The 18,213-nt window shown below is 35.8% G+C and overlaps 2 protein-coding genes across 10 annotated transcripts in view; one reads left to right on the forward strand and one right to left on the reverse strand.

The window, feature by feature from the left end:
• LOC105180927 (calcium/calmodulin-dependent 3',5'-cyclic nucleotide phosphodiesterase 1) overlaps positions 1–18,213 on the forward strand; it is a 215,567-nt gene that overhangs the window by 125,177 nt on the left and 72,177 nt on the right. The window lies entirely within an intron of this gene.
• Positions 4,217–12,781, reverse strand: AGLU2 (alpha glucosidase 2). Its single transcript, XM_011137273.3, has 8 exons — positions 12,175–12,781; positions 9,947–10,134; positions 9,567–9,833; positions 9,252–9,494; positions 7,590–7,775; positions 6,721–6,976; positions 5,621–5,963; positions 4,217–5,359 (listed from the first exon to the last, which is right to left on the reverse strand). The coding sequence occupies exons 1-8, from the start codon at positions 12,332–12,334 to the stop codon at positions 5,287–5,289; spliced, it is 1,716 nt and encodes a 571-aa protein (XP_011135575.1). The 5' UTR covers positions 12,335–12,781; the 3' UTR covers positions 4,217–5,286.

Consider the following 18,213-nt stretch of genomic DNA (forward strand, 5'->3'; position numbering starts at 1 on the left):
TAAGTTGTTTTATGTCCCCCTTGAAACCCCCTTGAATACAACTTTTGTCTGAAACATTTTTGTTTATCAGGATCAGTTTTCGAGATATTTGGACCGATTATATGCAATGGGACACCCTGTACAGCGCAAAGATATCAGCGCAATATTTAAATTTTCTCAGAGTTGTTTTTCTTGATGCGGCGATTATGGCGTCGTTCTCCGTGAGCGTGCTTTCCACGCGCGTATTTGAAGGGTGAAATTAAAACGAGATAACTCGACCGCGTACGTAAAGGCAGAGCGGCATATAAAAAGGGTTCGCCGATGCGCGTCGTCGTCCTCGGTGAGCTGCATCGACTTTTGGAGACCGATGATTAAACGAGCGGAAGTTCTCTAGCGGAGTGGGCAATTTATTGCTGAGAGATGGCGACGGTGACGTTTGGACGACGCGGGAATTTGGCTTTTGAGGTAATGCCTTGTTCGCCCGCAACTTTGCGAGGAAATATAGGAACGGTCTGTAAAGCCAATACCGCCTTTAGCGTTTCAAGAAGTTGGGAAAGTTTAAAATACTTTTCTGTCGCGAAGATACGGTTGAGATCATTAAAAAAATCGAATTGAGAACGCGAAAAGCCGCGCGATGTGTGACGATGTTACATCTCTAAGTCGAAAAGATGTAACTGAAACATGTATTATTATTATTTTTTTTATATATATATTTGTACGTTTTTACAGCGAGAGAGAACACATGTGGGTTCGTGCAGTTCTCTTCGAAGCTATTTAAATCCCTTGTTATACTGTAACACAGCGTGTTGAAAAAAGACTTTGTCACCGATCTCGGGCGAACAAAGAAAAACTCGACGAAAATATCGATGTACAGCGCGTGCAAAAATGGAACGAGCAAGAGAGGAATTATTCTGCAGAGGTATTTGTCAGGTACCGATGACGGTTCACCTCGGTCACGGCGGAAGTTTATAAGTTATGCCGGGGAGAATCGGGACAATAAATCATTTTCCTATTGGAATAGTGCGGTTCGAACACCTTCTGTGCTGGAAAGCAATATCGATGTTCTTGACGAAATGCATAATTCATGTTTTGAAAGCGCGGTGCTGCGAACGCGGATACTACGGAGCGACAACTCCAGTCGATAAGCGTCCGTTTATTATCCAGAGTCGTCGCTCGCAATTATGTACAAAGCTGTTTGCGAATTCCGCGAATTTATAACGGGGAGCAATGCCCGCTGTGGATAAAGAAACTCTCTATCCTTACATAACATTTCACGATCGTGAAACCACATCATCGAAATGAAATGTGAAAAAATTACAATCACACGAGCTCATAATGATTACGAGGCTTTATTTTTTAAATAATAGAATTGTTCAAAATGCATCTCTCTCTCTCTCTCTCTCTCTCTCTCTCTCTCTCTCTCTCTCTTTCTCTTTCTTTCTCTCCTCTTTGTGACAGCCAAGCTTAGCGAATGGATCCCAGGAGTTTGGATTTTATCCTATGCAAACATTTTATGTTCTCCTGAGCCGTTGCTTGGGATTTTATAGCGCAATGTTTTTCGAACAACACGTTAACGTGCGTCATCGGGGCGATCGGTTATTATACGTAAAGCCGGCCGCAAGAATTTTAATATCGAGATGGATAGAAGCTGCATAATAAATAGCCGGCTGGTGTTGCTTCATATAGTAATCGCGCATGTGACTCTCACGTAACATAAAACAACGCTGCCGCCAAACAGGTTTTTGGGAAATCCTCGTTAAACGCCGTGGCGCATAACCGAAGCGTTAAAATCAGTAGACGCGGGCTAAAAACTGTGAAGTTTCAGTCATAATAAATATATTACATTCAAAATCATTATAAGTATATTGTAGGATCAAGTTAAAGTTTTTTGGTTTTTATTGATGTCTTCTCTGTTATCGTTATTCAAATATTGATAATTTCAAAATTCCAAAATTGCTGATGAAACATGTTCACCTTGAAATTATTCAATGAAGTTTTATCTCTAGCTTGAGTTACTTATATATTTTCAATTTGACATATTTAATTGCCATTTTTGTACATATAGCTTTAAGATTATCTGGACATATAATTCGTATGTTTTTTTTTTATTAAAGAATGTGAATTTCTTTCCCATAATTTTCTCGAGGTGTATAATAAATTGGGTACATTTGACCAGTGGACTAGTGGACCATTTGACTAGTGAAAAAATAAATATCATTCTACGTGGAAATATTACTTATCCATCAAAATTGAATACTTAAAGGTATCTATTCACCGGATATATCTGTTTCTATTTTTGTGACGCAGCGATTTACGGAGCATCTATTATGTATAACTTCTAATTGATATTTCTTTTAAACAACAAAATTGATGAAACTGTATTTAGATGGATAGAATTAAAAAAATGTAGTCAATAGTAAAAGTATGATGAAACCGAAACATAGTAGTATATTATGTAGACAGCTCAACCTTTTCCGAGAAATAAAAGACATGTCAAATTGAAAGTATCAGGCTGGCAAGAAAGTCATGTCGTTTTTCTTTTCTATGTAAATGAAAAGCGATTTTTTTATATAAAGCAAAAACTTTATTCTGCAATATATTGTCCGTTTAATTCAATGACCTTTTGCCATCTGTTAGGTAATTTCATGATTCCAGCCTCATAGAACTTTTGATCCTTATCGGCAAAAAACTGATTCAAGTACCGTTTGATAGCCTCATCAGAATCGAATTTTTTCCCTTCAAGGAATTTAGTAAGGAACGAAATGAATGGTAATCTGATGGTGCAAGATCAGGCGAATATGATGGGTATGGTAACACATCCCACCTAAGCTACAACAATTTCTAGAGGATGACTCTTGGGAAGAATAAAACAATACATTAGCTAATTCAAGAAAAATTGTTGATAAAAGAGATTTATTAAAATATATGTCCCAATGACAAAACTCAAACAAAGAAACTGAAACAAAACGATGTGATCTACGCAGCGATTAGGACGGAGGCAAAGGCACAACAATAACGACGACAGGATTACCTCCACCGGAGGAAAACCGAAAAAACTTAAGAACTTAAAGAAGCGCGAAAATAATCTGACTTAAACAAATATATTCAACAGTGACCAACGATGTGGTCTAGCGTTATCATGATAAAAGACAACACCTTTACGATTCACCAGTTCAGTTTCAAGCTCTGCTTCTGCTTGATTGCTTCGTGTAATTTGTCAAATTAACGATAATACAGTTCCAAATAAATCGTTTGATTACGTTTAAATAGTTCAAAAAATACAATATCTTTGTAATCCCATCAAACAGATAGCAAAATCTTCCTTTGATGAATGTCTACTTTAGAAGTGTTTTGTGACGGTTCATCATATTTACGATCTTTCTCCTTCCACATTGTCGTAAACAATTCGTTCACATTTCACAAGAGAATCGCTGATATTGATGCGTTTAGTGAGATGAATTTCTTTGAGCTCGTGTGGTACCTAAATATCGAGTTTGTTGACATATTCAAGTTGTTTTAAATGGTTTTCAATGTCCGTATGTGATACATTTAGCTTCTCAGTGATCTCCCGTGTCATATAATGGCGGTTGGATCCAAGCAATGCTTTTATTTTGTCGTCATTGACCTCAATTGGCCGGCCGGACCGTGGCGCATCTTTCACAGAAAAATCTCCTGAATGAAAACGAGTAAATCAACGCTGACGTTCTCAAGAAGAATTCCTCACCATACACAGCACATAACTTTTGACGGGCTTACATAACATTCTTTCTTTTTTGGAAGCAAAGAAACAAAATATGGCGGAAATGCTCGTTTTGATTTTCTATTTTTAACTCAGTACCAAACAAACAATTCTTTTTGACCGAATGACGCACTTCTTTTTTTAAAGAAAGCTTGAAATGTCAGCTGTCAAATGATATAAAGGTTATAGGATTTGGAGTAAAGTTAGTTGCATTTAATGACAAGTAAAACCATCTATCCGTGAAAAACAACATGACTTTGTTGCCAACTTGATATATATTATAAATAACTAAACTTAAAGATAAAAGGCTTCATCGAATAATCTTAAGGCAAACACAAATGACGTTTCATCTCAGTAATTTTTAAATTTCAAATTTGTCGATGTTTGAGTAATGATAAGGGAGAAAATATCAATAAAAATATCATATCAGCTTAGAAACTTTAAAATTAATCTTTTTACATATATTTATTATAATTCTGAATTGAAAATTGTAATTTTAGTTTTAACCCGTGTCCAATGAGTTTAATATTTCGCCAAAATCCAAAATCACACGGTGAAACGGTTATTCGCTGCCGACTTCAATATTTTCTACTCGTAATATGAAGGAGGTTGTACATATTTTTCTGTCAGAGCATCACATTCATAACTGTTGATTTATTTACTTGCGTACAGCAATATCGGCCTGGTAAATCTCGATCATCGGAATTCTAATTGTTTGCTCCCAAAGAGCGTTAAAAATGTGTTTCTCCGAGACTTAATGGCCGTTTAATCAGATTCGGTGAAACGTTTCTAAATATAGCAAGAAAAGGTAACGGTGGATAAAAAGAGATCTCGATGGGTGATGTGCGCATCTTGACGGATTACCGTATCAAGCTCCATCGGTTGTTTGATCCTGTTGTCAATCTCGCAGAAATTCTCTCGCACGCAGATACTTTTCCCATCACGTAGGATTAGATGCGAAAATTGGTTCTCCCTTTTCGCCATTCGTACAAAGAATTATTATCGGTTCGCGTCGCAGAGACAGGGTAAATTCGCGAATAGAGAAAAATGTTCTCTGCCCGCGAGCAAGCAAGCAAAATAGAGAATCTATGATCGTGCACGGCAAACCCGAAAGGGCACTCGGGCTAGAGAGGGACTTTTGACATTTCCGATAAACGTTAGAGTGATAATTATTGCGTCGACGTTTATGATGCGCCGTGCGTGCGATACAGCGTACGTTTATAATGCATTTCTGAATTCAACATTTTCTCTATAATGGGTCTGTATAAAGCCGCAATTAACATTATATATATATACAACACCTCTCGTTGATAATTATATATAATTAATAAACTCAGGCGAAATAGCTTCCTGTCGCAATTAAAAGAATATATTTTCATTCGTAATATAATACAATATGCGATTACAGCGAAACTATAACGCGAGTCATCGATTAATTATTTCTGTTGTTTGTCTGGTTCGTACTTGAAGAACATCATTATGAAAAAGGACTTGGCATAGCAGAATCGTTTCAACTGGAGTCACGTACATTGAAACCTTGCCGTTGTCTCGCTCATGTTAGTGTTGGTTTACTTGACATTAGAAACAAAGATCATTGAAGCTTTCGCCGGGAGATTGACTTTCTTCAAGTCGACAGTTTGACTGAAAGACGTAGAAGCGAAAGATTAAATCTTCTCACACGACTACACGACGCCACTACACTACTTTTATATTACATTAAATAGACATTGCCGAGTATCGATTCGTTTATCGAATTTCACTGAGGCTTTTTTCGAAGTGTTTTGCTCATTAACATTTACATCGTGTACACGCGGTAGCAGCACTCCATGTTTCGACATATACTTATTTCTTATTATTCGATTTTAACTTATTAGTAGGTATCGAACAAAATATCAAACTTACTTTTGTTTTATCTTGGAATCCACGCTTGCTACCTTAACCACACCGTCTTCGAATCCCGTCAAGACTTCCGTCAGATCACCTTCCCATTGATTCTGATTTGAGAAATTTATCAGCAAGCTCACGGCCTCTTTATGCGTCTTTCGTAGGACGAGGAGAACAGTATTGTTTAAGACTTTGGTAGTCAACGATCCGGATTTCAGCGCGTCGGATGTATCTCGCAACTTCGTCAGAGCACGATAAACCCTATAGTGTGACTCATTGGCGTTCTTTTGAGCGTGCAAATTGATAGTGTGGTAATTTTCGTGGACCGGTAACCAAGTTTTATTGTTGGTGTTGCTGAAACCTGTAGAGTTAATAAGAGAGACATTAGATGAATCATGCAGTTTCTTTCGGTATTTAGCATTTTTCATATTCCAAGTAACACGAATAACATTGCAAGTAGACTGAATCGCGAATTTTCTCGGCAATTTCGTCATAACATTTGTAACTTTTCTCATATTATTTATAATTCGTTAATAATAATTTAATAAGGTAAATATACATAAAAAGTAACATCCCACCGAATTTCTTTATTTCGAAATAAATTATACGTAGAGGGAACTTTGAGTAACTTTTTATAATGCAACTGTGAAATATTTTATTTTAAAGTAATTGAAATTATGTTGCATTGGAATATGTTGTACGATTATAAAAATAAACAACTTTTGAGAATACATAATTCTGACACTTTAAAGTCAAATGTATTGGAAATTACAAGCGACTCCTATATATTTATATTATAAAAAGTTATTCAGAATTTCATTCTTTATAACATATTTCAGAATAAAAAATCCTTTGTGATATATTTTATCTATAATATATTTATATTTAATATAATTTTTATCCTCTATAATATATTTCAGAATAAAATAAATCGATGAGATGTTATTTTTTATGCATATTTATAATAATAATTAAGTTTCATAAACTTTTGCAAAACTGTAAACATCGAAATGACTCTGCACACTTTGTAAGAATTTTCTAATCGCGTATACAATTATTTCGTTCTTAGTATTTCGTGTACAGTTCTTTACGTGCAGAAAGCTGGATAATTCGCGTACCTGCGTGAACTCCCGAATTCCACTGGAACGGCGTGCGGACGGGATCGCGAGATCGACTTCTGTATTTCTCTTTACCCGCGTTGCAAGCCTGAGGATCCTGCGTATCTTCCCAGCTTATGTCGCTCTTATCAACCATGCCGATTTCTTCACCGTAATATGTAACCGCCACGCCCGGCAACACCATGACCAACATTACCATCTGATCGGACCTTCCGGGGTAGCGCGAAGCGGTACGGCTGCGATCGTGATTTCCTATCTGCGGATATTTGGCCAATTTGTAGATTTCCGGGCTTTTACGCGTTATATCATGCGTTCGTCATGCCGGGATATCTCAATTAACTCGCGACCGTATAAATTTTCCGTAATAGCCACCGTTAAAAGCTATTACGTCGCGTCGTAATATACTAGTGTTCGTATCGATTATCACGTAACCGAACGAAATTATACCGCGATTTTTACAAAATGACGCTCGTATTATTATTATATAATATTATATAATAAACTATATATAACTATATAATATTATATATAATTATTAAAATTTAGTCCGCGAATTATATACTTAGTACGTATAAGCTATATTTAACGGTTATTTAGCGACAAATTATATTCAACGGTTGTTGACATGCGAATTGTCCAATAATGCAAAAGTGTAGAAAAATTCCCATGCAAGCTGAAATATTTTGCGCGAAGTTCCTTTCGTCGCGTTACATATATATAGTTCTCGATAACGTTCTACGTTATCAAAAAGAGATTCAACAATGCGCTCGCTGAATTTCCCGATTGGCTAGACGCCAAGTTTGCAAGTTTGATATCTACCGTAGCGCGCTTTACCGTGATGAAAGATTGCTGAAGTAACGTTTCCTTACCACCCAGTTGGCTACGCCATCCTTGGGCTTCACCTTCATCCATTTGTCTATTATATTTTTTAATTCCGTGGCACTAGAATTGGCGTTAACGTTCATGATAAGATTAAAGTTGAAAGGAATGTGGGAACCGTAATTGTAATATTTGACGGTATTCTCCAACGAAGTATACGCCTCGGTCATTATCACCTTGTGAGTGCGAAAAGATAAACGAACAGGTTATTAACGCATGTATATGGCAAAGCTAACGCAATCTCAAGCAACAGTATATTGAATATATTTTGATCTTACTATTTTGCATATTACGATACAATATAAATGTAACAACTTGGTAATTATACGTAATTACCAATACGCGCTTGGTAAATGTGATTAATTTCGTTCAGTTTATCATATTTGTCAATTATGACTAATTACCAATTTTAGTTGATGAAAACCAGGATTAGGAAGTAACTCGTTATTTATAACGAGGTTACAGTTACAGTTATTTTTTTTGGTAACTATAACTTAATTTCGTTCCGTTTTTTTCCATCTATAACTTAACCATCTGTAATTTAACTTAGTTACATTTGTTTGATAACTAATAACTAATTTAATAGTCACTTTATATATTTAAAACTCAAGTTTCTGGCAGACTAGCACGATAACGTGACGTGCGAGCTTGATATGCAATAAGAATACAGTTATTCTGACTGCATTTGGAAAACGCGCTATTGCGTCATCTATCTTTATCGTTCATTAGATTTAAAACAAGGATAAAATGACGCAGTAGCGCTGATAGTCTCCTCTCCGAACACAACTTGTATTTCTTTCGAAAAAATTGTATTCCCATTGGACATTTCCGTTGCGCGTTGCCATTCCTTATTTGTTAACATAACCTGTGTTCAACGTGAAGTGCGCTGTATGGTTTCAGTTATATAAAAAATTCAAGCAATGGTTTGAGATGTTTTATATGGATAAAACATCTCAAACCATTGCTTGAATTTTTGAGATGTTTTATCCATATAAAACATCTCAATCTTCGGAGAAGGATTGTAAAATGCCATGGCCAGCATTTGCAGAAATATTTGAGTTACAGCAAAAATTTAGATATATATATATATAATTTATATTTAAATAAAACGTTTAAGCTCAAAAGCAGAAGTACAAACAAGATAAATAAATGATTATAGCAAAACAAATTAATAGTTGAATTATAATTTTACTATATTTTCCAAAGAGTTTTGTTAATCGTGTAAGATTATTAGTAAGTTTTCTACTTTTTACAAACTTTTTTACAAAGAGAAAGTTAAAATTATAAAAATACATTTTTAATAAATAATATTAATTGTTATTCCCCTACTCGACTTTATTCCTTGTTATCATTATAATATTCACTATATATTTTAAGATCGTTAAAATCAGTAAAGTCATTAGCAATATTTGTATATTTATCCGTATATTTATTGTTTTTACTAACCGAAACTGGTAATTATCCATAATCACCAATAAATCTAACTAATTGAATGAAATTTATCATCATATATATACATATTTACCATACATGTTGATAATTATGCATAATTACTGATTTATTATATTTATCGTAATATTTACATCACACAAGAAGCACTTGAGAGAAAGAGAAAGTGAGTGAGAGGGCGAGAGAGGGGAGCATAAACGCACCTTTTCATCCGTATTAGTTCGATTAGCGTAGTTGTCCAAGATCTCTCTCCAACTTCGCACCAATTCGTAGGTCTGCTGTTGATCCTTTGTCAGCGTATGATTCAGATATTCATAATCATCCTTCGTTGCACCCGGTGTAAAGCTTCGGGGCTCGTCCGATGTATAATTCGTCTCGAATAAATGCGGTAATGCGTCTATGCGGAACCCGTCCACGCCTTTTCGCAACCAGTACTCAATGATTTCCTGCGTGGCGTAAAAGCAAAATTCTGATGTGCAGTAATATTGTATGTACGCACGAGAAATGCGACTACATACCTGCATTTCCTCTTGCACATTGGGATTTGTGTAATTCAAATCTGGTTGTCTGCGTTCGAATTGGTGGAAGTACCACTGCTTTCGGATCTCGTTGAATGTCCAAGCCGGACCACTGAACACGCTTAGCCAATTATTCGGTGGATCTTGATTGTCATTTCTTCCATCCGCCCATATGTAATAATCGACATACTTGCCGACGCGATGCACACTCTGGTTGAACCAGTAATGCTCATCGGAAGTATGATTGGGCACGAAGTCGAGAATAACCTGAATTAAATATTAACAGCGGATGAGGTGGGATATTATTACCGCGCAGTGAGACGCAACGTGCGGCTGAAAAATGAAGTGTCTTCTTGAACGGGTTTTATTTTCGCGACTACCTTCAGTCCAAGTTTTTTTGCGCGCGCCAAGAGATCTTTGAAGTCCTCTATTGTGCCAAATATTCCGTCGATATCTTTGAAATCTGAAATGTCGTATCCAAAGTCGACCATAGGACTGCGATTAATGGGCGATAGCCATATCGCTCCTACTCCAGACTCCACGAAATGCTCAAGTTTGCTCATAATACCTGTTGTAACGAAAACCGACGTATGATCTGTCACAAATTTGCGATGATTTCTGACATTTACCAACATGATACATTGGTTTTAACCCTTTGAAGCACGAATTTTTCTATGCAATAATAAAAGAAACTGATTATGTATATAGGGGTTTTCCGGGGCGCTGATTACGAATCCGGAGTCAAAATTTTTAAATTCAAAATAGCGGGTTCAATATGGCGACTTCAAATGGCTAACTTTAATATATACTTTAATATGATATTATGGATATGTATCAAACTCAGTATATACAGAGTGCTAAATTTCGTAACATAACAGGTAAAAAATCTCGAAAACTATAAAAGATATTAAAAAAGCTAAAACACGTATTCCATGATTTCGAAGGGGAAAGAGAATGGCATTATCAGTTTTTTATTTGGAGGGCATTTTCAAGGTCAGTTAAAAGTCAATTTAATTTTTTAAAATAGAAAGCCCAATTTTTTATTATATCTTCTTTTTCTGCTAATTAATTTTAACAACTTTTGTCTGAAATATTTTTTATTTGCCTAATATTTTTTGAAATATTTAAAGAAAACTTGGTAACTTTTTCAACATTTAACTTACGATATCTCTAACTTTTTAACTATTCGTCGAAAGAAAAAATAGCATTAGACTTTTTTACTTTATTTATTATCAAGAATATATTACTATAATAGTGCCCTAACTTTTGTTAACTTATCGACCTTGGGAAATTTCCAAATTATTAAATTACTAAAAGTTAGGGCGCTATTGTAACAATATATTCTTGAGACTAAATAAAGCAAGAAAGTCTAGTACTATTTTTTCTTCCGACAAATAGTTAGCGAGATATCGTAAGTTAAATATTGAAAAAGTTATCAAGTTTTCCTCAAATATCTAAAAAAATATTAGACAAATGAAAAAATGTTTTAGACAAAAGTTGTTCAAATTAACTAGTAGAAAAAAACAGTGTAATAAAAGATAAGGGTTTCTATTTAAAAAACGCAAGTTGACCTTCAAATGACCTTGAAAATAGAAGTCAAAGTCAATGTCAAGGTCATCATAAGGTAGCTCACTTAAATTTCTACAACTTTTATTCAAATCATTTTCCTTGAAACTTCAATACTGAAGAGTTATTAGGGTGGTCCGTTACTTTTGGGACACTCTGTATATATACACACACACATATATATATATATTATGTTTTCTCTATTTCGATTATTTTTCGCACGATTTTGATACTTCGCAGGTTGCACGACTCTCGAGTCTTGATTCTAATGACGGATTCTTCATTCAATTTCATCGACGGCCCTCTTCACGGCCCTCTTTGAATGCCTTATGCCACTCAAAAACTCTTGTTCGCGACAGATATCCTTTCTTAACATTTCCAACGTTTGCCTGAAGTTTATTTGGTTCGCAACATAAAATTTAACGCACATTTTTTGATTAACTGATTTCGACATCGTAAAAATCGCCATGAACAACAATCACTGTCTAACAAAAACCACTGTAAATTGTTTACTAATAAGTGTAGCGTCATGAAATTTGACACAAATGGCACTGACAGTTGTGCCAACTTAAAAAACAATTACAACATGAGATTCCACAAGCGCGGTAAGTTCGGAAGTTAGTTTCCGGACAGAAGGTATAGTAATGATTTTACGATTTGGAATAATCTGTCTGAGAGATTCATGGTGCGAGTATTAGTTTCGTAGGTGTGAATTTTCTTTTCTTCTTCGATCGCGCATCGTGCACCAAAGTGCATCGCGCGCAAAGTGCAACGCTGTCACGGCGAAGACTGAATACAACACGAAATCGTTGTCAGGCGACAATCGAGACTGTCCTCGTTACGAAACTATCCCATCTTCCCGGACGGTGTGTAATTACAGAGAGTAGGCGCGTCGCAGCGTCATTTTCGTTGATGCTTATCGCGAGAATCATTATGGAAGGTGATGTGCGAACGTGAGAGGGAAAGAGAGAGAGGGAATAGGGGGAGAGACACGTCCAACGTAGAATGGCGTCTCGACGCTCGTTCATCCGGTTTTCCTTACCTTTGAGATCACCCACGCCGTCATCGTTGGCGTCCATAAAACTGCGGGGGTAAACTTGATAGAAAATCGTATGGCTCCACCATCCCCGGTTAAGGATCTCTCCCGAGGTGAGAGCGACTGTTAGCAGCAGCAGACCGAGGACGACGGTGCGACCGAACATCTTCGCGATTGTATCGCACGCTTTTCTGCCGCGGTTTATATCTGATGGATGACAATGCGGCAGAAAGAAGAATACGCGCTTGAGGACGTCTTATCGAGCGTGCTGAAAAAAGAAAGATCTCGCGTGCTCGTCACGACGCGTCAGAGGATCGTTCATGGAAGAACACAGTGGTGTCGAGCTCGGCGAACAGTAACACGGATGACAGGCCGTTGTTTCCAGCGGATGAGATCTCGTAAATGCGTGACTTTTCCGAGGGTGAGCTGGTAAAATGTGAGCTGGGCGGTAACAGAAATCACCCGGGCCCAGATTTCCGTCGCTTTCGACGATCCGCTCGTGAAAACAACAGAGACGAGTCGAAGGGAAGAAAAAAGAAAGAAGTTGAAGGGGTTCGAAAGCATGTCTTCGAACTGGTAACTTGACATGATCCCATGACTCGATAATGATGTATATATACCCAATTAATTTCTCTTTTTCCGATATAGATTTCAGGTCTTTTACGTTCACGGTTCAGCGATATTGCGGGAAAAATTTTCATTTAGCGAACTATAGCGTGATAATCTTATTATACTTAGCTGCAGACTCGCATAGGAGAAAATGTTTTTTTTCTTTATTAGTTTTTCTTTAGAAGAAAATTTAATTACGGATTGAATCGCCGGTACATTTATCGGAAATTAGTGGATTTCCCTTTTAATTAAATCGAGAGTGGTTTTTCCTTCAGTAAAATTCGTGCCGAGGCGTGTAATTATTGACCTACCCGATGACACTTTAATTACACCGATGAAATGTATTACAAATATGAAAAAATGCTTCTGGAAATATTCCTTCGTGCACGTTATATGAGAATTTCCCGTTTACGAGATTACGTAGCGATGTGCGTATATATGTGTGTGTTTACTTTTTGTTCTTATAAAAATATTAATGACGCATAGATGGTCACAGATAGAGATATCTATCGCGATATCTAGATATCGGCAGCTGGGGTATACAGTGTGTCCCATTTTAAGTGAACTAAATAAAAATCTTGAAAAACATGAAAGATACTAAGAAACGTTTCAGACAAGTTGTATTGTTTCAAAAGGGACATAAAACGACTATATCATTTTGTTTACAGGTGGCGCCATTTTCGAGATATTCACTGATCATTACTTTTCTTAAATGGGAACTCCAATTTTTTAGTTAGCTAATATATTTTGAGATATTTGAAGAAAATTTGGTAACTTTTTCAACATTTAACTATGATATGATATCTCGCTAACTATTTATCGAAAGAAAAAGTAGTACTAGACTTTTTATTCTATTTAGTCTCAAAAATATATTATTACAATAGCGCTCTAATCTTTGTTAACTCATGGACCTTTGGAAATTTCAAGATCATTAAATTAATAAAAGTCAGGGCGCTATTGTAGAACTTATATTCTTGAGACCAAATAGAGTAAAAAAGTCTAGTATCACTTTTTCTTCCGACAAATAGTTAGCGAGATATCGTAAATTAAATATTGAAAAAGTTACCAAGTTTTTCTTAAATATCTAAAAAAATATTAGGCAAATAAAAAAATGTTTCAGACAAAAGTTGTTTAAAAAGTTAATTGGTGAAAAAAGATGATATAATAAAAAAAACTCTGATTTCCATTTAAGAAAAATAATGATCAGTAAATATCTCGAAAGTGACGCCATCTGTAAACAAAATGATGTAGTTGTTTTATGTCCCCTTTGAAACCATACAACTTTTGTCTGAAATGTTTTTTAGTATCTTTCATATATTTCGAGATTTTTGCTTGCTTCATTTAAAATGGGACACCCTGTATATTTCAACAGATCAGAGCTGCGGAATAAGTAGCGAAGTAAATAGTGGAAATTTTGTAATTTGACGCGTCATCCATGAAAGAAATGTTACATATGTAAACAAATTATATATATTATATACTAAAATATATTATATATTATATACTAAATTATTATAATTATATACTAAAATAAATTATATATTATATATTATATAAAATGTGAAAAAATTATTAATGCCTCCGAGACGCTCATATGTCTAATTACAAAAATTCTTTATGACACTGTACAAAATGACTGTATAAAGAGTATCTTGTAGAAAGGGAGAACTTGTGATAGATAATTAATTAAAGATAATTTCCACCAACATCTGAAGAGTGTCATTTTATTGTTATTCGAAAGTAAGCGCAAGAGTGATTTACGTTTATTGATTAAAGTGATGTGAGGACATTCAACGCAGCTATATGTCGCAATAGAAGAACCGTTTCTTATAGAAATCGCAGTTATAGTTTACAAGTACACAGTAGATCGAGAGGTGTTTATGCAGCTCTCCAACATTTTGTTTTTGTATAATCTTGCATTAAAAAGAAGAGCGCACGTTGCCACGGAATGCTTTATTCGATGTATTGCGAGTGAAAATAATATTTCATGAGCGAAATACTTTGTCGCGACACTACAACGTTGCGCGTAAAGTTACATGTGAAACGGAGTGGAATATTTTTCCTCTTGTCCACACCATGAAAATCATAAATTACGGGTTTACAAAGAACTACGTCATGAGTTTCGTAGAAAATATAATTAGAATTTGATCATCACGTAATAATGCGCGTAGATCTTTATCTGTATGATATGTGAGATATTTTGTTTTTTATTATAGAAAATGGCGTTTTTATAAAACGCCAATAAGATAAACGAACATAGATAGATAAGGAGAAACAGAAGCATATCAGAGATCCGATGCGGAGTTGATAGCTTTACATCTTAAACGGCGTTCTCGATTTGATTTCCGCGAAAATAAATTCGCACGTGTCCGGCGTATTCGTGAAATCGTGGATTCCACGCTCGGCTAACGTAACGTTCTATAAAATAATTATATTCGCTATTTGGTATGCTTTAGCCACGGCGTCGTTACAATTAAAACGGTTTTTCATTTTTGAAGAATGGCACATTTTTTCCTCCATTGAATTTCGAATTTTTATTGAATGATTGTGACTGTTGTAATCCATTTTCGTCCGAGGGGGTTCAAAATTTCCGCCGGCATAGCGAAAAAAGTTTGAGATAGGATAGATGAAATTCAACGAGACGTGAGTACATGCAAGTGCCATTGTTGATCGCATTATTACAGCAGAAAGAGACAAGAAATATGTACAGGATATCCCAAACCACCCAGGCCACTCGATTCTTTTGTAAATGAAATTTTTAGAAAGAATTTTAGAGAAAAATGTTTCAGACAAAAGTTGTTGGTTTCAAAATGGACATAAAACCGCTATATCATTTTGTTTACAGGTGGCGCAACATTCGAGATATTTACTGATCATTATTTTTTTAAATGGAAATTTTTTATTATATTAAGTGTTTGAATTATTTATCGCTGTTGACTAATAGAGGTCAGTAGTTGTGCTATTTTAACGTGGCCGAAAGTGACCGTTGGTGTATATGAAAATATTGTCAATAGGCTTCAATAATTAGTGTGTAACATTAGATTGGAGTGCAAAGAACACAATTTTTTATTGCATTGAAGATGTCGGATTTCGTATCAAAAAAGAGCGTTTGCAGGAAGCATTACTTTTCTGCTTTTATCTCAAGAAATCTGTTGCTGAGAGTCATTTGTTTGCTAGTTTGCTAGTAGAGGTTTATGGGGAGCATACTCTATTTAATAGAAATAACTTGCAGATATTGATTTAGACGAGTCAAAGACAATAATTTTGACGTGAATGATAAAGAGCGCCCTGGTCAGCCGAAAAAGTTTGAAGATGGAGAACTGGAGGCATTACTAGAAGAAGATTCATGTCAGACGCTCAAAGAGTTCCTGGAAACATTGAATGTCGATGAGTCAACCGTTAACAAACGTTTAAAAGCAATGGGAATGATCCAGAAGCTAGGAAACTGGGTCTCATATGAATTGAGAAGGAGAGACATTGCGAAACGTCTAACCATTTGTAAATTGCTGCTTCAAAGACAAAAACGGAAGTCATTTTTGCATCGAACTGTGACTGGCGATGAAAAATGGATTCGTTATGGCAATCCTAAGCGCAAGAAATCATGGATACATCCCGGCGAACCATCAACATCAACGCCACAACAGGATATTCATGGAAAGGTCATGCTGTACATTTGGTGGGATCAAGTCGGTGTCGGTGTGTATCATGAGCTGCTGCAACCGAGTCAAGCCATTAATGCTGAATATTACCGACGACAATTACTCAATTTGAATCGAGCACTCAAAAAAAAAACGTCTGCAATACGCCAGAAGACATGACAATATTATTCTTCTCTATGACAATATCATATGTTGCAAAACTAGTAAAGGAAATCTTGGAGGCATTTAGATGAGATGTCTTATCCCACCCACCCTCCATTCACCAGACGTTGCTCCTTCAGATTACCATTTGTTTCGGTTAATGCAGCATGGCCTTTCTGAGTAACACTTCAAATCTTTCGAAGATATCAAAAAATAGCTCGATGGATCGCTTCAAAAGAACCTGAATTTTTTTACCGCGAAATCCATGTGTTACCCGAAAAGTGGAAAAAGATTGTAGCTTCTGAAGAACAATATTTTGTTTATAAAATATAATGTACCGTTCTTTTGAAAAAAAACATGAGTTTTTGTTGCAAAAAAACATTGAAAATTAATTAAACCACCTAATATCATCTATTTTTTATTACATCATCTTTTTTTACCAATTAATTTAAACAACTTTTATCTGAAACATTTCTCTATTTATCTAATATTTTTTATGATATTTAAGGAAAACTTGGTGATTTTTTCTTATTATCATTTATTATTTTATATTTAACTTACTATATCTCGCTATTTGTCGAAAAAGAATAATACTAAACTTTTTTACTCTATTTGGTCTCAAGAATATATTGTTACAATAGTGCCCTAATTTTTGTTAACTTATCGACCTTTGGAAATCTCAAAATTATCAAATTAACAAAAGTCGAGACGCTGTTGTAACAATACATTCTTGAGATCAAGTAGAATAAAAAAGTCCAGTACCACTTTTTTTCCGACAAATAGTTATCGAGATATCGTAAGCTAAATATTGAAAAAATTTTTCTTAAAGTGGCGTCATTTGTAAACAAAATCATATGGTTATTTTATATCCCCCTTGAAACTACAAAACTTTTCTCTGAAACGTTTTTCTCTAAAATCGGGTCGGGTAAAGTCGGGTAAAGTCGGGTTTACAAAAAAATCGAGTGGCTCGGTAGTCTGGGACACTCTGTATACGCGCAGTCGGTTTACTGACATTTAACACAATCCATCGCCGGAACAGTACGTCGTAAATAAATGATGTAGAGGGGCGCTATGAATAAAGCGCTATTGTCATTTCAATTATCAAAATTTACGGAGATTTAGCGTAACATTTATGAGAATATATATACATCACTGTTATAACACAATCAGGCAATATCGAAACACAATGTTTTGTTCGCACAACGAAGGAGACGGCAAGAGCGGTGAACGATGAGCGCATAAATGCGCACGAGGATACTTTGTTATGAACGAATGCGCCGAATTCCGAATGTTGTGGGACAGCCCGGGAGGGAAATTCAAGGACATTCGCCAGCATTATCCATGTAATTCGGGCATCTGTATCCGTGGACTGAAAGTCTGTATACGCAACAAACACTCGTCAGGCTGGTTTCTATTTGCGCTGATTATGTGGACACCACAAATCTACGTTTCGGTTGATACGACTGGTCGGGCTTACGAAGTACACGGAAGCAGATGCCAGTCACGGTCATGCAGCGAGTGTCACGTAGATATATCAGCGTGAGCTGAAAGCCCTCTGCTCAAAGCTGGAGATGTTGCGTTCTGTCCGATTCTACAGATTGGATTGATTCTCACGTGCGACTTGGATGACATACGT

This window comes from Harpegnathos saltator, unplaced genomic scaffold, assembly GCF_003227715.2.
Source record: "Harpegnathos saltator strain DR-91 unplaced genomic scaffold, Hsal_v8.6 scaffold15, whole genome shotgun sequence".
Classification (NCBI taxonomy): Eukaryota; Metazoa; Arthropoda; class Insecta; order Hymenoptera; family Formicidae; genus Harpegnathos; species Harpegnathos saltator.

What these genes read in the sequence shown, in the direction of transcription:
- AGLU2 (XM_011137273.3), bottom strand. Translation starts at nt 12,334, where the DNA reads ATGTTCGGTCGCACCGTCGTCCTCGGTCTGCTGCTGCTAACAGTCGCT. An exon ending in ATGTGCAAGAGGAAATGCAG is followed by an intron (nt 9,495 to 9,566) that starts GTATGTAGTCGC and finishes TACGCCACGCAG; the next exon opens with GAAATCATTGAGTACTGGTT. An exon ending in GATTCCAAGATAAAACAAAA is followed by an intron (nt 5,360 to 5,620) that starts GTAAGTTTGATA and finishes TACGTCTTTCAG; the next exon opens with TCAAACTGTCGACTTGAAGA.